The sequence below is a fragment of the Chiloscyllium plagiosum genome, unplaced genomic scaffold (genome assembly GCF_037043375.1).
Source record: "Chiloscyllium plagiosum isolate Xiang-an unplaced genomic scaffold, Cpla_swu_hap1 HiC_scaffold_5, whole genome shotgun sequence".
NCBI lineage: Eukaryota > Metazoa > Chordata > Chondrichthyes > Orectolobiformes > Hemiscylliidae > Chiloscyllium > Chiloscyllium plagiosum.
In genome coordinates, this window is record NW_028270143.1 from 124,807,192 (window position 1) to 124,826,790 (window position 19,599).

General features: G+C 44.3%; 1 protein-coding gene across 2 annotated transcripts in view; it reads right to left on the minus strand.

The window, feature by feature from the left end:
• Nucleotides 1-10,555: 10,555 nt before the first annotated feature.
• Nucleotides 10,556-19,599, minus strand: part of vill (villin-like) — a 163,017-nt gene continuing 153,973 nt past the window's right edge. For both annotated transcript variants that reach the window (XM_043690859.2, XM_043690858.2), the window contains exons 18-20: nt 15,556-15,630; nt 14,568-14,816; nt 10,556-14,091 (exon numbers count right to left, since the gene is read on the minus strand). In XM_043690859.2, the coding sequence (XP_043546794.2) occupies nt 13,978-14,091; nt 14,568-14,816; nt 15,556-15,630 (438 nt within the window). In that variant the 3' untranslated portion in view covers nt 10,556-13,977. The remainder of the gene's footprint in view (nt 14,092-14,567; nt 14,817-15,555; nt 15,631-19,599) is intronic.

Here is a 19,599-nt window from a genome sequence, read left to right on the forward strand (position 1 = left end):
GGAGTGGGAGGGGGAATTGAAATGTTGAGCTACAGGGTGGTTGGGTTGGTTGGTCCGGGTGTCCCAGAGGTGTTCTCTGAAACGCTCCGCAAGTAGGCGGCCTGTCTCCCCAATATAGAGGAGGCCACATCGGGTGCAAAGGATGCAATAGATGATATGTGTGGATGTACAGGTGAATCTGTGGCGGATATGGAAGTTTCCTTTGAGGCCTTGGAGGGAGGTGAGGGGGGAGGTGTGGGCGCAAGTCTTGCACCTCCTGCGGTTGCAGGGGAAGGTGCCGGGAGTGGAGGTTGGGTTGGTGGGGGGTGTGGATCTGACGAGGGAGTCACGGAGGGAGTGGTCTTTACGGAATGCTGATAGGGGAGGGGAGGGAAATATATCCTTGGTGGTGGGGTCCGTTTGGAGGTGGCGGAAATGGCGGCGGATGATGCGCTGTACATGGAGGTTAGTGGGGTGGTAGGTGAGGTCACCTACCACCCCACTAACCTCCATGTACAGCGCATCATCCGCCGCCATTTCCGCCACCTCCAAACGGACCCCACCACCAAGGATATATTTCCCTCCCCTCCCCTATCAGCATTCCGTAAAGACCACTCCCTCCGTGACTCCCTCGTCAGATCCACACCCCCCACCAACCCAACCTCCACTCCCGGCACCTTCCCCTGCAACCGCAGGAGGTGCAAGACTTGCGCCCACACCTCCCCCCTCACCTCCCTCCAAGGCCCCAAAGGAAACTTCCATATCCGCCACAGATTCACCTGTACCTCCACACATATCATCTATTGCATCCTTTGCACCCGATGTGGCCTCCTCTATATTGGGGAGACAGGCCGCCTACTTGCGGAGCGTTTCAGAGAACACCTCTGGGACACCCGGACCAACCAACCCAACCACCCTGTAGCTCAACATTTCAATTCCCCCTCCCACTCCACCAAGGATATGCAGGTCTTTGGACTCCTCCATCGTCAGACCACAGCGAAACGACGGTTGGAGGAAGAACGCCTCATCTTCCGGCTAGGAACCCTCCAACCACAAGGGATGAACTCGGATTTCACCAGTTTCCTCATTTCCCCTCCCCCCAGCCTGTCTCAGTCAAATCTATCAAATTCAGCACCGCCTTCCTAACCTGCAATCTTCTTCCCGACCTCTCCGCCCCCACCCCAGTCTGACCTATCACCCTCACCTTGACCTCGTTCCACCTATCACATTTCCGACGCCCCTCCCCCAAGTCCCTCCTCCCTATCTTTTATCTTAGCCTGCTGGACCAACTTTCCTCATTCCTGAAGAAGGGCTAATGCCCGAAACGTCGATTCTCCTGTTCCCTAGATGCTGCCTGACCTGCTGCGCTTTTCCAGCAACACATTTCCATCTCTGATCTCCAGCATCTGCAGACCTCACTTTCTTCTCAACAAAAAAACATCCCCTTGTAGCCCAGTCAGGCCACATTTCACGTACTGTGTAACCGAAAGAAGCTTGTAATGTTTACCCTGCCCATATAAGAAAGCCTGGTTATGCAGACGTTGATGAAGCTTTTGGTACTGCACCTCCGCAAGAAGACATTGGCCTTGAAATGTGTGTGACAGAGGTTCACCAGATTTAAAAACTAGGTTTAAAGTGATTAAATTTTGAGGAACACCTGCATAAATTAGACTTCTTTTCTGGATGTAAGTTTGCTCGCTGAGCTGGAAGGTTTCGTCACCCTACTAGGTAACATCTTCAGTGGGCCTCAGGTGAATCACTGCTGATAATTCCTGCTTTCTGTTTAAATGTTTTGGTTTCTTTGGGTTGGTGATGTCATGTCCTATGATGAAGTCACTTCCTGTTCCTTTTCTCGGGGGTGGTAGATGGGGGTCTAACTCGATGTGTTTGTTGACAGATTTCCGGTTGGAATGCCATGCTTCTAGGAATTCTCATACATGTCTTTGTTTGGCTTCTCAAAGACATGCACAAGAATTCCTAGAAGCATGGCATTCTGACTAGAACTTTATCAGCAAACACATTGAGTTAGACCCCACCTACCACCTCTTGATAAAAAGGAACAGGAAGTGACTTCACCACAGAAAATGACATCACCAACTCAAAGAAACCCAAACATTTAAATAGAAAGCTCGAATTATCAGCAGTGCTTCACCTGAGGCCCACTGAAGGTGTTACCTAATAGGGTGACGAAATGTCTGGACATGAGCCTTCCAACTCAGCGAGCAAACCTACATCCAAAACCTCAACCTGAGCTACAAATCTTCTCAAACTTTTATTCTCTTGAATATAAACGAGGCTTAAGATCTAAGGTGAAATGTGTTTTAAACTGTTGAAGGACTTGATGGGATTGAGCAAAAGAGAAATTCTTTCCTCTAATGGAGGGTGTTGTAGAAGATAATGGTTCTGAAGGAGGTAATGTTCATATTGTATTAGCTGCACCTATTCTACTGATTGTCAGTGGTCAGAAACAAACCTCCACTCCAGCTTTCAGGGAAACTGATGTATCTGTACCTGCACCCGGCAGTACTAATAATTAAGCAAGGCAAAATTTTGTTTTATTTATTGTTATCATCTTCTATTGATACCGTACTGTGATGTACGTACTTTCTAATCAATACACACCTCTGGAGCAACTGGAACTGGAATCCAGACTAGCACTGCATCACAGGAGCCCTTTTCTCTCATAATGTATCATCTTCCATTAATCACTTAGATCCAAGCCAAAGGAGATTGGTGGCTGTGAACTACCTCAAACAACCTTTACCAAGTATCACTACCTGCTAAGGTGGCCAATACCACAAGCGGGAAGGGGTATCCAGGGCATTGTAACTGTATAAAAGTGCTGCCAGACCTCCTGAGCTTTTCCAGTAATCTCTGTTTTTGCTTCTGATTTCCAGCATCCATGGTTCTTTCAGTTTTTCATTTAGTTTTTACAAGCTCAGTCTTATTATTGTTAATGGAAATATGGCAGCCAATCTGCACAGAGCAATGTATCTCAATCAGCAACATAACGAGGTATTGGCCTTGTGGTTTTATCGCTAAAAGATTAATCCAGACACCCAAGTAATGTCTAGCGACCTGGTTTGAATCCTATCATGGAAGATGGTGGAATTTGAATTCAATAAAAAAGATCTCTGGCCCATATGCATCAAGGAGGTGAGTAAACCAGAGACTTAACCAGGTTAGTGTGCAGTAACCTGGGACTAAATCAGGTTAATATGCAGTACAAGACACTAGACCAGGCTAATCTGCATTAGCCAGACAATAAACCAGGTTAATGTGCAGAGTAAAAACCAGGTTAATGTCCAATGATCAGAGATTAAACCAAGTCAATATGCACTGATTAACCAGCTTAATGTATAGTAACTATAGACTAGCCACTGATTAACCAGTTTAATGATTGACCACTCAAAGATGTTGTCAAACGTGAAAGGATGCAGAAAGGATTTACAAGTATGTTAGACGGTTTGAGCTATAAGGAGAGGCTGGGGTTATTTCCCCCGGAGCGTCAGAGGGGTGACCTTACAGAGGTTTATAAAATCATGAATGGCATGGATAGGGTAAATAGACAAGGTCTTTCCCCCAGGGTGGAGGAGTCCAAAACTAGAGAGCATGGGTTTAAGAAGAAAGGAGGGGAAAGATTTAAAAGGGACCTAAGGGGCAACTTTTTCACGCAGAGGGTGGTGTGTGTATGGAATCAGTTGCCAGAGGAAGTGGTGGAGGCTTGTACAATTACAACATTTAAAAGACATCAGGATCAGTATATGAATAGGAAAGGTTTATGGGCCAAATGCTGACAAATAGGACTAGATTAGTTTAGGATATCTGGTTGGCATGGACAAGTTGGACCAAAGGGTTTATTTCCATGCTGTATATCTCTATGGCTCTCTGTCTAATGATGACCATGAAACCATTGCTGATTGCTGGGAAAAAAAAACATTTGGTTCACTAATGCCCTTTGTTCTGGTCTGGCCTACATGTGACTCCAGACCCACAGCAATGTGGTTGACTCTTAACTGCCCTCTGGACAGTAAGTGCTGGCCTAGCCAGTGATGCTATAATCCTGTGAATGAAATAAAAAAAGACAAAGTGTTTTTAGTGATTTTCATTGAGGGATAATTATTGACCAGAAAACATGTTCTTTTCCGAAATAGGGTTGTTAGATATTTTACACCTACCTGGGAGGAGAAACAGGACCTCATTTAACCTCTGACAGTGCAGCACTCCCTCAGTACTGGTATGAGAGCGTTTGTCTGGGTTTTGTGCTTTAGTCTCATGTGAATCTTGAATCTACAATATTTTATCTCTGGCAAATATGCTACCCACGGAGTTTGTTTTTTGAATGCTGTTAGAAACAACGTATAACTTTACATTTTCTACTCTGTATGTTAGGAAGGGTCTTGTTTCGTTTTGTAGAGCTTTTCTTGTGGTTTGGTGTCAAGGGGTTTGGAGGCCTTTGTAATGAGGTTTTACAAATTGTTGTAATGAAAAGATGGGGGCTTAGTAGTTTCACAGAGGAATACAAATTGAAAAATACCATTAGTGACAGTAGTGTAGGGATGGATAAATCGACAATAAAATCTAGAAGGGAGTCAGTGTGCTTGAGTGTGTGTTTAGTAGAGAATGGTTGTAGAAGAGTCTCTCCAATAAGAAATCCTGCAAGACTGCTGGAAACTGTGCTTAGTGAACTCGTGTTTGCTCTAACATTAAAGTGATAGTTTAGTTTGCAGGTGTCTCAGGGAGAAAAAGTCCAGCTTACGAGAAGCATCTAATGAATGTAGTAATTCACCAAAGGAAACAGATTGCAGTTGTATCAGCCTAAGCAGGGCACATTGCTGTTCGGATCATGATGTCTCTTTGCTGGGGTTTTAGTGATTGCTTAGTGAGAGTTTGAATCCTTTTCTGGTTTTTGTAATTAAATAGTCATGATTTTTAAGTCTAGTGTAATATGTGTTCTTTTGCTTGTTTAATCTTGTTTTGTGAGTTGAAAGTACATTGGCAGACTCTTCTGAGCATGTTCAGTTGTAGATCTCTATGATTTACAAAAACATTAGGGTCTGGATTAGTGGTGCTGGAAGAGCACAGCAGTTCAGGCAGCATCCAACGAGCAGCGAAATCGACGTTTCGGGCAAAAGCCCTTCATCAGGAATAAAGGCAGTGAGCCTGAAGCGTGGAGAGATAAGCTAGGGGAGGGTAGGGGTGGGGAGAGAGTAGCATAGAGGACAATGGGTGAGTGGAGGAGGAGATGAAGGTGATAGGTCAGGGAGGAGAGGGTGGAGTGGATAGGTGGAAAAGGAGCTAGGCAGGTCGGACAAGTCTGGACAAGTCATGAGGACAGTGCTGAGCTGGAAGTTTGAAACTAGGATGAGGTGGGGGAAGGGGAAATGAGGAAGCTGTTGAAGTCCACATTGATGCCCTGGGGTTGAAGTGTTCCAAGGCGGAAGATGAGGCGTTCTTCCTCCAGGCGTCTGGTGGTGAGGGAGCGGCGGTGAAGGAGGCCCAGGACCTCCATGTCCTCGGCAGAGTGGGAGGGGGAGTTGAAATGTTGGGCCACGGGGCGGTGTGGTTGATTGGTGCGTGTGTGTCAAGCCAGGTTTAATTCTGGGATCTGACTTGTACCACCAAGTGGGTTCATAACAATGAAAGTGAGGGCTACAGATGCTGGAGATCAGAGTCAAGAAATGCGATACTGGAAAAGCCGGTCGGGCATGTGACATTCATGATGAAGAGCTATCCTACTACTTGGATGCTGCCTGACCGGCTGTGCTTTTCCAGCACACGTTTTGACTTCATAACAATGTATGTTGCTTCAAATGGAAATGGCGATCGATTTGTTTGATGGAGGGAAGAATGCTGACTCAGATTCAGAATATTCCATATTCAATTTATTCCATAGCATCTTTAATATCTACCAGTGAGCAATCAAATAGAAAGACACTGATGTTAAATATCCACAAGGGAAATCAAGGATTGTGTTAAAGCCAAAGAGGGGTATGTAAATGGGCCAGAAAAAGCAACAAGCCTGAGGACTGGGAGCAATCTAAAATTCAGCAGAGGACAAAGGATTAAATTGGGGAAGAGAAAATAGAATGGAAATAAGCTTGCGGAAAGCATAAAAACTGACTGCAAAAGCTTCTATATATGTGAACAGAAAGAAGGCTGGTGAAGACAAATGCAGATCCCTTACAGTTAGAATAATGTACAACAAAGAGATGGCAGACCAGTTGAACAAATAGTTTGGATCTGTCTTCATTAAGGAGGATACAAATAACCTTCCGGAAATGTTAGGGAACAGTGGGTCAAGCCTGAAGCAGGAACTGAAGAAAATCCTTAATAGTCAGGAAATGTTATTGGAGAAATTGATGGGATTAAAACCAGAAAAGTCCCCAGGGCCTGATGCTCTGCATCCCAGAGTACTTAAGGAAGTGGTCTGAGAAATAGGGAATGCATTGGTGATCATATTTCAGCATTCTGTAGATTCTGGAAGAGTTCCTATGGGCTGAAGCGTAACTAATGTAACACCACTTTTTAAAAAAAGGGTGAGAGAGAAAATGGGGAATCATAGGCCAGTTAGCCTGATATTAGTGGTGGGGAAAATGCTGGAGTCAATTATTAAGGAGGTAATAACTGAGTATTTAAAGAGCAGTGACAAAATCCATCCAAGTCAGAGTGGATTCAGGGAAATCATGCTTGACAAATCTTATGGAATTATTTGAGGATGTGACCAGTAGAGCCAACAAGGGTGAATCAGTAGATGTTGTGTAACTTGACTTTTGAAAGGCCTTTGACAAGGTTTCATACGAGATAAATAAGCAAAAATTCAAGCTCATGGTATCGAAGGTAATGTATTAAAATGGATAGAAAACTGGTTGGCAGGTAGGAGGCAGAGTTGGAATAAATGGGTCCTTTTCAGAGTCACAGGCAGTGACAAATGGGAAACCATTTCAGTGCTGGGACCCAGTTATATGTTAATGATTTGGCCAAAGAAATTGAATGCAATATCTCAAGTTTGCAGATGGCACTAAGCTGAGTGGCAGTTTGTGGAGAATGCTAAGAGGCTGCAGGCTGACAGAGTGGGCAAATACTTGGCAAACGCAATATGATGTGGATAAATGTGAAGTTATCCACTTTGGTCGCACAGAGAAAGGCAGATTATTATCTGAATGGTGGCATTTCAGGAAAAGCTGCAGTGCAATAAGACGCTGGTGTCATGGTGGAACAGTTGCTGAAGGTTGGCATGCAGTTAAAGCAGGCAGTGAGGAAAGCTAATGGCATGCTGGCCTTCTTAGCGAGAGGATTTGTATCGAAGCAGGGATGTCTTGCTGCAGTTATACAGGGCCTTGGTGAGGCCACACCTTGAGTACTGTGTGTAGTTTTGGTCTCCTAGTCTGAGGAAAGACATTTTTGCTATTGAGGGTGTAAAGCATTTGTTGAGGTTCCCATGGTAGGCTGATGGAGAAAGCGAAGTTGCATGGGGTCCACTGGGTACTAGCTAGATGGATTGAGAGCTGACTAGGCAACAGGAGACAGCGTACTAGTGGAAGGGAGTTTCTCAAAATGAAGAACTTTGACCAGTGGTGTTCCACAGGGATCTGTGCTGGGATCACTGTTGTTTGTAATATACATAAATGATCTGAAGGAAAGTATAGGTGGTCTGATTAGCAAGTTTGCAGATGACACTAAGATTGGTTGAGGATCAGATAGTGAAGGGGACTGTCAGAGAATGTAGCAGAATATAGATAGATTGGAGAGTTGGGTGGAGAAATGGCAGATGGAATTCAATCCAGACAATTGCAAGGTGATACATTTTGGAAGATCCAATTCTAGAGCAAATTATACAGTATATAGAAAAGCCCTGGGGAAATTGATGTCCAGAGAGATCTATGTGTTCAGATCCATTGTACCTTGAAGGTGGCAACGCATGTGGATAGAGTGGTCAAGAAGGCATACGGCATGCTTTCCTTCATCAGACGGCGTATTGAGTATAAGAGTTGGCAGGTCATGTTACAGTTGTATAGGACTTTGGTCTGGCCACATTTGGAATATTGCATACAGTTCTGGTCACCACATTACCAGAAGAATGTGGATGCTTTGGAGAGAGTGCATTGGAGGTTCACCAGGATGTATGAAGGGTGCTAGCTGAGTAGATTAAGATTATTTTCATTAGAAAGACAAAAGTTGAGGGGATCCTGCTTGAGGTCCACAAAATCATGAGAAGTATAGACAGGGTGGATAGCAAGAATCTTTTTTCCCCAGAGTGGGGGACTCAGTCTCTAGGGGTCAAGGTGAGAGGGGAAACGTTTAGGGGACACAAGTGTGGGAAGTTCTTTACACAGAGGGTGGTGGGTGCCTGGAGCGCGTTGCCAGCGATAGTGGCAGAGGTGGGCACAATAGTGTCCTTTAAGATGATAGATACATGAATGGGTAGGAGCAGAGGGATACAGACCCTTAGAAAATAGGCAACAGGTTTAGATAGAGGATCTGGATCAGCACAGGCTTGGAGGGCTGAAGGGCCTGTTCCTGTACTGAAATTTTCTTTGTCCTTTGAGTCCAGTGAAGGTTCACCAGACTGATTCTCAGGATGCCAGGACTGACATATGAAGAAAGGCTAGACTGTCTGGGCTTGAATTCACTGGAATTTATAAGAATGAGGGGGATTTCAATTAACATGTAAAACCCTGATGGGACTGGACAGGCTAGATGTGGGAAAAAATGTTCTTGATGTTGGGGAAGTCCAGAACTAGGGCTAAGAATAAAGGGTAAGCATTTAAGACTGGGATGAGGAAGGATTTCTTCACTCAGAGTTGTGAATATGTTGAATTCCCCAACACAGGAAGCTGTTGGAGCCAGGTCATTAAAAAAAATTCAAGGGGGAGCTAGACATGGCTCTTGTGGCTAAAGGGATCTAGGGGTATAGATGGAAAGCAGTCCTGGGGCACTGAAATTACATAATCAGCCGAATGGATTATTCCTACACCTATTTTCTATGTTTCTATCCCCTTCATCACCTCTAACAGTATATAATTGAATATTTAAAACCTCCTCTTCCCAAGCATGTTACATGTACTAATTCCTCTGAAACTGAATGACTTGCTGGATCATTTCAGAGGCCAGTTCAGCATCAATCACATCGCTTGGGGCTGGAAACACAAGTAAGCAAGACTAGGGAAAGATCTCCTTCGCTGAACGATGTTAGTAGACCAGACAAGGTTTTAAATGACAGGTTTTGAATTCCATTTCATTTAATTGACTTTCACTAGCTACTGTGGTGGAATTTGAACCCATGTCCCCACTAGCTTGGGTATCTGTCCTTTAATCCAGGAACATTACTTTGGTTAGATGTCAAGTGCTGGAAATAGCATCAGAGAATAGTGCTAACTCATGACCAGGTTCACCAGCAGAGACTTGAAAAACTCAGGAAAGAAAAATTGAGGTTTTCAGAATCATGGGTTATTATAAAATGTTTCTGCTGATAGGAAGGTGGACAATAATTGGAGATAATTGACAAATGAACCAGTAGGAAGAGGAGAAATCTCTTTGTAATCTGGAAGCAGTTTCAATAGGAAGTTTCAAGACAGAATTAAATGAATACTGGAAGAGGTACAGAACTATGGGGAAAACAGCAAGACGTATGGCAATAATTGGGACAGCTCTTTCAAAAAACTAGAATTGGTACAATAGGCTGAATTGTCTCCTTCAATGCGGTTTCATTCCATAGTGTCCCTTCTTTCCTTCAAAAAGCCCAACTAACCTAGACCTGAACTTTCATCTTTGTCTATTAACTTCCATTACCCTCTCCATGTCAATCCTATTTCCAGTAAATCACTGACTTCCCATTCTGGTTCCCATGTCAGCCATTTCTATTAATGGTTTCTCTTTGAATACTGTTCCTCTCTCTTTTTAGACTGCCAGTATCATCCTCCATTCAAATAAAATTGCTTGTCTTCATCAATCTGGCAAACTTACTGTCCCATCTTCAACCTTCTTTAATTCTCTAAAGTTCTTGTCTGTGTGTCTCAAATCCATTCCCACATCTCCAGGAGCTTTACTTTTGAATATACCTCCTCCGGCTCTTATCAAAGTCACAAATAACATCACATGTGGCCGTGTCTAATCCTGGCCTCTTGAATCTCCTTGAATTTAACCACTTCACCAGTTTAGCTGCATGACCCCTGAAGTCTGATATTCTCTTCCTACACCTCACAGCCTGAACTTCACTTTCCTCCTTTAACAGTCTCCATAAAACCTCTTTCTTTAACCAAACATTCAACTATGTGATGTAAACCTGCTTTTTAAGAAATTCTTTCACGAAGTGTGGGCGTCACTGGCTGGCCAGCATTCAAAGCCCATCTCACATTGCCTCAGAGAAGGTAGTGGTGAGCTGTCTTCTTGAGTTACTGTAGTCCATGTGGTTTGTGTATACCCACAATGCTGTCAGTGTCAAGTTTTGATTTATAACACTTGTGTGAAGCACCCTCAACATTTATTATGTTAAAAGCACCAGATAAATTGTTGCTGATTCAACAAGGATAAAGAGAAATCTCATTTAAGAATCTAAAAAAAACCACAACAAACATTTCAATCACAAATGTTTTTTATTACATAAAACTGGTCTGGTAGACATATCAACCTCTCAGATCAGCCGAGATGGAGAGAAGGAGGAAGCGTAGAGTTTAGTTAGCAATAGGCATTTCCCAATAGTGGTTTCCAGATGGAAACCCTGACTGCTTGGGATAGCAGAGTTGGAAGCGTCCCCTCCCATGCCCCTTGACCAGCACCCTTGTCAGCTGACCATGAATGTAACCATGGCACCTGGAAGCCATTTGTGCTGCAAAAGGCCCTTCGTCCTCAGTCATCAATAAATTGGCACTTCTTAATGGTCAATGTGGTTTGTCTTTGGGACTTGCCAATCTTCCAAAAGTGGCCTCAAGTCTCCAGAAATTGAGGATCAATCCCTTGGACATCACCATAGCCAACCCCACTGAAAAAAATCTAGTGGTTCTAAACAAATTAATGCTTTACTTCATTTCAAGTGAAAACATTTTGGATGTTTTTGGATATAAAATCTTTTTGGGACATGTATAGTCATGAACAGCACTGTATAACTGCAATACTTTCTTTTGTTATAAAAATTTTGGAGAACGGGGCAAGGATAGATAACTGACAGTCAAGAGAAATCCCATTGGATGACAAAACACCTACCCACTTTCCCTGGAAGACTGACCAACGGCAAGAGTGAGGACATGTCATGTGTTAATCCTCTAGAAACACATCCAATTGAGTTGGTGGCTCTTTTGACCATCTTATGGATCTGACTAGACTAGCATTTATTGCCCATTCCTGATTTCCCAAAAAAGGTAGTGATGATCAGCCTCTTGGACTGCTTCAGTTCATGGGGTGTAGGGATTCACAGTTGTTAGGCCCTAAGTTCCAAGATTTGATCCAGACACCGTGAAGGAATAGATATACAGAGGAACCCCAATTATCCGAATATCAATTATCCAGATTTTGGATTATCCGAAGAAGATCTCAAGGTCAGGATAGAAACATTACAGCAAAGAGGTGTTTCCAACACTGATCGCGTCTTTTGTTTACAATGATTAAAAATGAACTCTGCTTACTGAAATACTGCCGAGAACAGTCCTGGACATCGATGGGAGCCAGGCACCATCTCCAAATTACTGCCTACCTGCCCTTTCTCTCTCTTCCATACTTTACCTGGAGTTCTACATAGGGGTGTACCCTAAACCCCCTTCCACAGATGATCTCTCCAACATTGTCCTGTACAGGACTAAAAGTGGAACCTGTCAAAAAGTTGCAGTAAAAAGGTGTGTGTGTGTGCTATTTTGACACTCACACCGCCAAAGGTAGCAGCAGTCTTGCTGTTGGTGTCCAGCCTGGCTGCCCTGGAGAGGGTGTGGGGGGCACACAGGGGGCTGTCGGGTGGACAGTAGGTGGGGCGAAAGGGGTGAGGGTGGGGTTGGACGGGGTGGAGGTGGACAGGTCGCGGGGGATTGGACGGGGTTTGGGGGGGTGGATGGGGGGGTTGGAGGGTCGGACAGAATTGGGGTTGAGTGGGGGTGGGGGCTCGCATGCGGTGTGCTGCTACCTAGTCTCTTGAACTGGGAGTGGACTTACCAAGCACTCGCTGTGTCAATCCCATTGAATTGAGATGAGGGAGGGTGGTGGGGGTAGAGGCTTCAGCAATGCTGCGGGTCCCTTACACATAAGTGTGTGTCTGCTCAGAAATAAACGCTGAGACAGAGAGGGAGAGCAAGGCAAGCAAAGCGAAGAAAAAGGAAACTTCAGATAAGTCCGAGCCCCAGAGGAGAGGCATTGAATCAATTAACCGAATAATCAATTATCCAGATGAAATATTGCCCCACCCCCCATCTCGTTCGGATAACTGAGATTCCTCTGAATTTCCAAGTTATTATCTTGCGTGGTTTGGTTGGGTACCCCTTAATTGTCTTTCACAATTCAATGAGAGTATCTGGATCTATCAGACCTGATGGTGCCCAGCAGACCCCATTGCCCTGGTCTTCCCTTGGATAGGAGAGGACTCTATGCCCTGAAATGGATGGACACATGGTGACCATTTCTCCTTCTCCATGCACCTCTAACACCCCACTCTGCCACTCCTTAATCCAACCTGGAAACTTGACACCCCAGTCCTTGCCCAAACTAGAGAAGTTTACATGTTCTACTCAATCTTCTGAAATACAGTTTCAAAATTAAAGAGAAGAAATACAAACTCAAAGGAAATGTCACAAACAGTGAAAGCAGTGGCACTGGATATTGCCACATATGTGTTGCTATTGGGGTTATTTATAGACTAATGGCCCATGGGGAACTAGGTTGACTGCTCACAGGAAGCCCTCATCATGTTGCCATCTCTCCTGCTAGATTATTTTGCTGTTTCCTGTATCCTGCATTTCACACTTTATTTTTTTCTCATGACACTGATTTGTTGCTGACTCCAAAAGGTGGTTGGCACAATGATGATCACCCTTCTGGTGCCTCCCACACCAGTGGCCATTCACCATACACATGACTTGAATGCCAAGCTGCCTATTTGAACAAGTGGTGTTGGTGGTGCATGACAGCTCATTTACGGGAGCCTGGGCTGGGAGGCAACATTTACATTTACAATAATGCTGTCATCTTGGAGCTGCAGACAGGAGCAGTGGAAGATCCGACATTTTCTCCATCACTTGACTGACCAGGAATCTCACCATTCTTACTACCTGCTATTGGCAGGTGTTGGAAGGATTTATATGTTAATACTCAAAGTGTTTGGCCCCATTATGAACGCACTTTCCGTGGCCATCACGTGTTGGGCTGGGACTCAAGCCTGGAGACTCTGGTTCAGAGCCTGGGATGTCACACATGACACCACAGGTCAACGCGCCTGAACTGGATGGAGTCTCTATGACCTGCACATGCTTGCACTGTCATTGGGCGGTACTTGATAATAGCTTGGAGTGTGATCCCTCCCTTAATAACAATTTTCCCAACCACCCATTCCCTCATGCTGCCCTCACTCCTCCACTGCCTCTCCTCCCATTGCCTGACCTCAGCCCATTTGCCTCAGTATTTGGTGGTGATCAATCTGGAGCAATGGCACATATAGCAACCAGAGGCAGCTTTAATGCTGAGAGATTTGGCAAATAAAGTCTTCCCAGGATCAGTGAAGTGGATCTGGGAACTTGCAGCAGCAAACTGTCTCACTAATCTCTCCTTGGACGGTTTCTTTTCCTTGATTTTGGAGCATCCTGGGAAACTCTTTCAATAAAATGTAGACTATTATATTATTGACCTTTTAGAATCTGCGGCATTGCACAAAGAACTTAAAATTTGCAAAACAAAAAAAAAGAAAAAATATATGTATATCTGACTTCTATTTTCTACTTCCAGCCCCAGTTGACAGAGACATTACAATCTTGTCGATTAAAACCAAAGATGTTGCGGAGCCCAGACAGAGAAGTCGGAAACCGTTCAGAAAAGGTTCTTCTGTTTCTTCAGGACCTTCTGTTTCCAGGAAGGGCACTCTTGAAACTGGTCCCGTGTCATTCCAAAAACATCCATAAAGTCTGTGTCAGACAAGTATTGCTGCAACAGAATCAAATGGCATACTTAAGTCAGAGAGGTGACAGGGGCAGAAAATGGTGGGAAGTAGTTGTTGAGCAGGGCACCAATTAATAACACCAACATTCATCTCCTTCCCTGCCTTTGTCTTGTCTAAATCTTGGTTCGCACAACCTCAGTGCACAGGACGAGATGATTCAGCTCATTGCCTGTGCACCAGCACTTTTGAAAGATTTATCCAATCATCCCCACTTTCCAATGGTTCTGCAAATTAAACAGCACCCAAGTTATCCTGATTTAGCAAACGTCCAGGTCATTAGCTGTTTCACTGTGCAGATGCCGTCTGACCATTTCCAAAATGGTCTGTTTTGATTCCAGGTTTTCCTATTTTCTACCTCGGCTTAGCAAGAATCATCTGGTTTAACAATCACTTTCAAAGATTGACACTCTTTCACTGCCCGATCTAATATCCTCTGTAATGCACACCAGTCCTTGCTCACCTCTCTCTTGTCAGCGTCCACACCCTTGGGCAGCTCATCTGCTGCTTTGTTCATCAGTAACTCCGGTGGGAAATATTCCTTCCCATTGACAATGGTGGGTCCAGAGGATGTGGCAGGAGGAGCTGCTCTGGCACCTCCAGACGTTTGGGTGGCAAAAGGTGACGATGCCGAGGCCGAGGGATGGGAGAAAGCTGAAGATGGCGCAGGACTGTGGCCTCCTTTTTTGTTCAGATCCATGTCATTGAGGTCCTGGATGTGTTTGTGCAAGAAAAATGTCTTGTCATAAAAAAACAGCTTCCTTTTGTTGAAAATGTGAATAATTAACAGAATGAACATAATCTGGAGTTCAGGAGTGGGTTCTTTCCCAGCTGTCACCATTTCTGTCTTAGTAAACATTCCGATCTTGGGAGTTTGTTCATGGGGATTGTGTGTTTAGGGATTTTGGCCAGTCTTCAATTCAAGGTTTTGTATCTTTTTCTTTTCTCACTCTCTGAATCCCGCCTTCATCTCATTCTCACTGTCCCTCACCTTCCCCCATTTCTTATCTCTCGTTCATTATCTCCCTTTAGTCTCACACTCTCCCATGTCCTTTTCTCTCTCTTCATCCCTCACTTTTCCTACCTCCCATTTTCCTTCTCCATCTCTTCTTGGTTTTCTTAGCCGACCCTCTCTCCCTCTTCCTGCAGATGGGAGAATCTCAGTAAATGTGTGTGCCTAGTTTCTGTTGAGATCAGGATATTGATGAAAATGCCACCCAGAAAAGCTCAATAATGGCTTTGTTTACCAGCTGAACTCCCACTTCCTTGACACCTCAAACTCCAGTACCCTCTGCCCTGCCCCATTCTTGGAATTTGGAGAATCCCAAGAGTAGACAGAAAGAGGACTATCTTTAATGAGGGAATTGTCACTCTCTATGTGCTAAGCTATAGTTACAACAGAAGGAAAACACTAACATGTAAACAATAATCAAACTCTTGGCAACACTCACCACAGAGATCTGACTGATCCCCGAGACATCTCCCAGGTTATGTCTCATCTGATCATAGGGACTTCCATTGCCAGTCTAAAAAGACAGAGACAAAGTTATTTTCACATCTAAAATAAATCCTGTTCTGAACCTTCGCTGATGGGTTGGATGAAGTGTGGCGAATGTGTGGGAAAATAGTTTAGGGCTGTTTAAGGTGAAGGCAGAATGGGACAGCTGATAGCTTCATAGCAACAGGCCTGGTGAAGGAAGGCTCAGATATTCCTTCCATGGTCAGGTTTGAAATAGCAGCTTTGAAAACTAGGTTTCCCTTTCTCACCTACAGATGGGGCAAGAGGAGCACGACAACACTGTGGCTCAGACTTAGAGTCCAAACTCCAGTTACAATAACAACAATAAGGCAATATCTGTGTACTGATGCGTGAAGTGATACACTGGGAAGGAAGAATGAGGAGGGACAATGGTTCAATAAGCCACGCCAACAGGAGCTACGGAAACACTTGTACCAAAGATAGCACCATACGAGGCAGACTTGAGAAAGCTTTTTACTGTACTTCTACAATGGAGTATATGTGACATTAAAGGATATTCATTGTGTGTGCAGATGAGGCATTAAAGGCAGCAGGACACCTTGACAAGGCTGATAATAAAACTGAGAGCTTCTGGAATTTATTGACTGAAATAGAATACAGCAGGAAGGAAGGTCTGTTAAGCCTGTGTTAGCCACTGCTTTAGGTCCAACTAGAGAATGATGTCCATTTCAGTGCACTACTTTAGGAAGGCCTTTGAAAGAACATAGAGGAGTACTTACTAGAACCGTACTGGGGCAGGGAGATATCTAGATATGTGATAAGGTCAGACAAGTAAGGATCATTCCCTTTGAAGCAAAGACTTGTAGGGAAGGCAATAGCCTAGTGATATCATCATCAGGCTATTCATCCAGAAATATGGCAAATATTCTGGGGTCCTGGTTTTGAATGTGTCATGGCAGATGGTGGAATTTGAATTCATTAAAAAATAATTCTGGAATTAAGGATCTATTGGTGACCATGAAACCATTGCCAATTGTTGGAAAAATCCATCTAGCTCACGAATGTCCTTTATGCAAGGAAATCTTCCATTCACATCTGGTCTGGCCTGCACTTCACTCCAGACCCACAGAAATGTGGTTGACTCTCAACTTTGATTTGATTTGATTTGATTTATTGCCATCACATATACCCAAGTACAGTGAAAAGCTTTGTTTTGCGAGCAGTACAGGCAGCACGGTGGCTCAGTGGTTAGCACTGCTGCCTCCCAGCGCCAGGGTCCTGGGTTTGGTTCCCGCCTGTCTGTGTGGAGTTTGCACATTCTCCCTGTGTCTGCATGGGTTTCCTCCCACAGTCCAAAGATGTGCAGGTCAGGTGAATTGGCCATGCTAAATTGCCCACAGTGTTAGGTGCATTAGTCAGGGGTAAATATAGGGTAGGGGAATGGTTTGGGTGGGTTTCTCTTTGGAGGGGCGGTGTGGACTTGTTGGGCTGAAGGGCCTGTTTCCGCACTGTAGAGAATCACAATATAGCAAACAAGGACGTACAGATCATAGGGCACTTAGACAGAGCAAGGTATACAGGTTACAGCTGCAGAGGCGGTCAGCAAAGCTGGAACAACATTATTTGAAGTTAAAGAGTCCACTCATCTGTCTAATAATGGCAGGTAAGAAGCTGTTCTTGAACCTACTGGTGCATGTATCTCTATCTCCTGCCTGATTGGGGCCGGGCAAGCCATTGTATCAATTGCTACAAAGTCTCAACAAAGAAATGGACCTGAACAGACCAGCTGGCATCAACCTATGCACAGGAAAGAATTATGGCAGAAAAAACCCTGTCAACCCTGCAAAGTCCTCCTTATGAATTTGTTCTCTGATGAAGTGACCAGGAAGGTTGATGAGGGCAAGGTGGTAGACGTAGTCTATATGAATTTCAGTAAGGCCTTTGATAAAGTTTCACATAGTAGGCTGCTCTGGAAGGTCAGTTCACACAGAATCCGGGGGAGCTGGCAAATTGGATTTACAATTAGCTTGGTGGTAGGAAGCAGAGTGTTACAGTGGAAGGATGTTTGTTGGTCTGGAGGCCTGTGACTAGTGGAGTGCCTCAGGGGTCAGTGCTGGGCCCATTGCTGTTTGTTATCTATATCAATGATTTGGATGGGAATATACAAGGGCATGATTAGTAAGTTTGCAGATGACGCTACAGTGGACAATGGGGAAGGTTATCAGAAATTGCAGCAGGACCTTGATCAGCTTGGAAAGTGGGCTGAGAAATGGCAAACGGAGTTTAATATAGATAAGTGTGAGGTCTTGCATTTTGGAAAATCAAATCAAGGTAGGAGTTTCATGGTGAATGGTTGTGCCTTCAGGAGTGTAGTGAAATGGGGGACCTTGGAGTTCAGGTGCATGGTTCTCTGAAAGTGGGATCATAGGTAGACAGGGCAGTGAAGGAGGCTTTTGGCACACCGGCCTTCATCAGTCAGGGTGTTGAGTATAGAAATTGGGAAGTTATGTTGCAGTTATACAGGATGTTGGTGAGTATTGGGTTCAGTTTTTGTCTCCTTATTATAGGAAGGATGTTATTAAACTGGAAAGAGTGCAGAAGAAATTTACAATGATGTTGCGAGAACTCAAGGGTCTGAATTATAGGGAGCGACTGGGCAATTTTGGAGAAGATTTGTAGCTCGGCTTGTGGATCAGATTGTATGTTTGCTCACTGAGCTGGTAGATTTGATCTCAGACGTTTCATCACTATGCTAGGTAACATCATCAGTGAGCCTCCGGTGAAGTGCTGGTGTTCTGTCCCACTTGCTATTATGTGTTGTGGTCTGTTGTGGTGGGTTATATCACTTCCAATTCTTTTTCTGAGAGGTTGGTAAATGGGGTCCAAATCAATGTGTTTGTTAATGGAGTTCCGGTCACTGCTAGACGAACCAAGGGCACAAACACCTGACAGCACCAACTCCATCAGCAAGGACATCATCCTCAAATTAGTAGATCTGTGCCTCACAGTCCACTTCACCTTCAACAAGACCTACAAACAAATCAATGGGATGCCAATGGGATCACCAATATCAGGACCCCTAGCAGAAGCAGTTATGCAAAAGGTTAGAACGAACAGCCTTTCCCACCATTCAGCCCAAGCTTTGGGTCCGCTATGTGGATGACACCTTTGTCACCACGAAATGCAACACAGAAACCCACAAAGACAAACAACTTCCAAATTGGTATAAAGTTCACCAAAGACAAACAGAACAACAACAAACTCCCTTTCCTCAACACACAATATAATGCAAAGCCAATGGAGAGCTACAGACAAGTCTTAACAGGAAAGCCACACACACTGACCAGATGCTCAACTACAGGAGAAATCATCCCAACACCCACAAATAGAGCTGCTTCAGGACATTATTTAAACAAGTCACAACATACTGCAGCACCCAGTAACTAAAAAAAGCCAAGGAAAAACACCTGTACAGTGTATTCAGGAACAACAGGTACCTGATAAGCACAGTCCACCAATTCCTACGCAACAGACCTAAACAAGGTGACACAACACGCCCAGAAATTCGAACCACCCTGCCATACATTAAAGGCATCTTGGAGATGATGACTAGACTACTCTGGCCCCTAGGCATCATGGTAGCCCACAAACCAACCATCACACTGAAACAGCTCCTGATGAATTTAAATGTACCAACAACCAGCAGAATGAATGTCATGTACAAAATACCCTCCAAGGACTGCAACAAACATTACATTGGACAGACAGGCAGGAAACTAGCCACCAGGTTACATGAGCATCAACTAGCCACCAAAAGATATGACCAATTATCACTGGTGTCCTTACACACAGATGAAGAGAGACACTAGTTTGACTGGGACAATACATCCATCCTAGGACAGGCTAAACAAAGACATGCACAGGAATTCCTGGAGGCCCTAGAGGCCTGGCATTCAAACCGGAACTCCATTAACAAACATATCGATGGTTGGACAAGTTAGGACTTTTTTCTTTA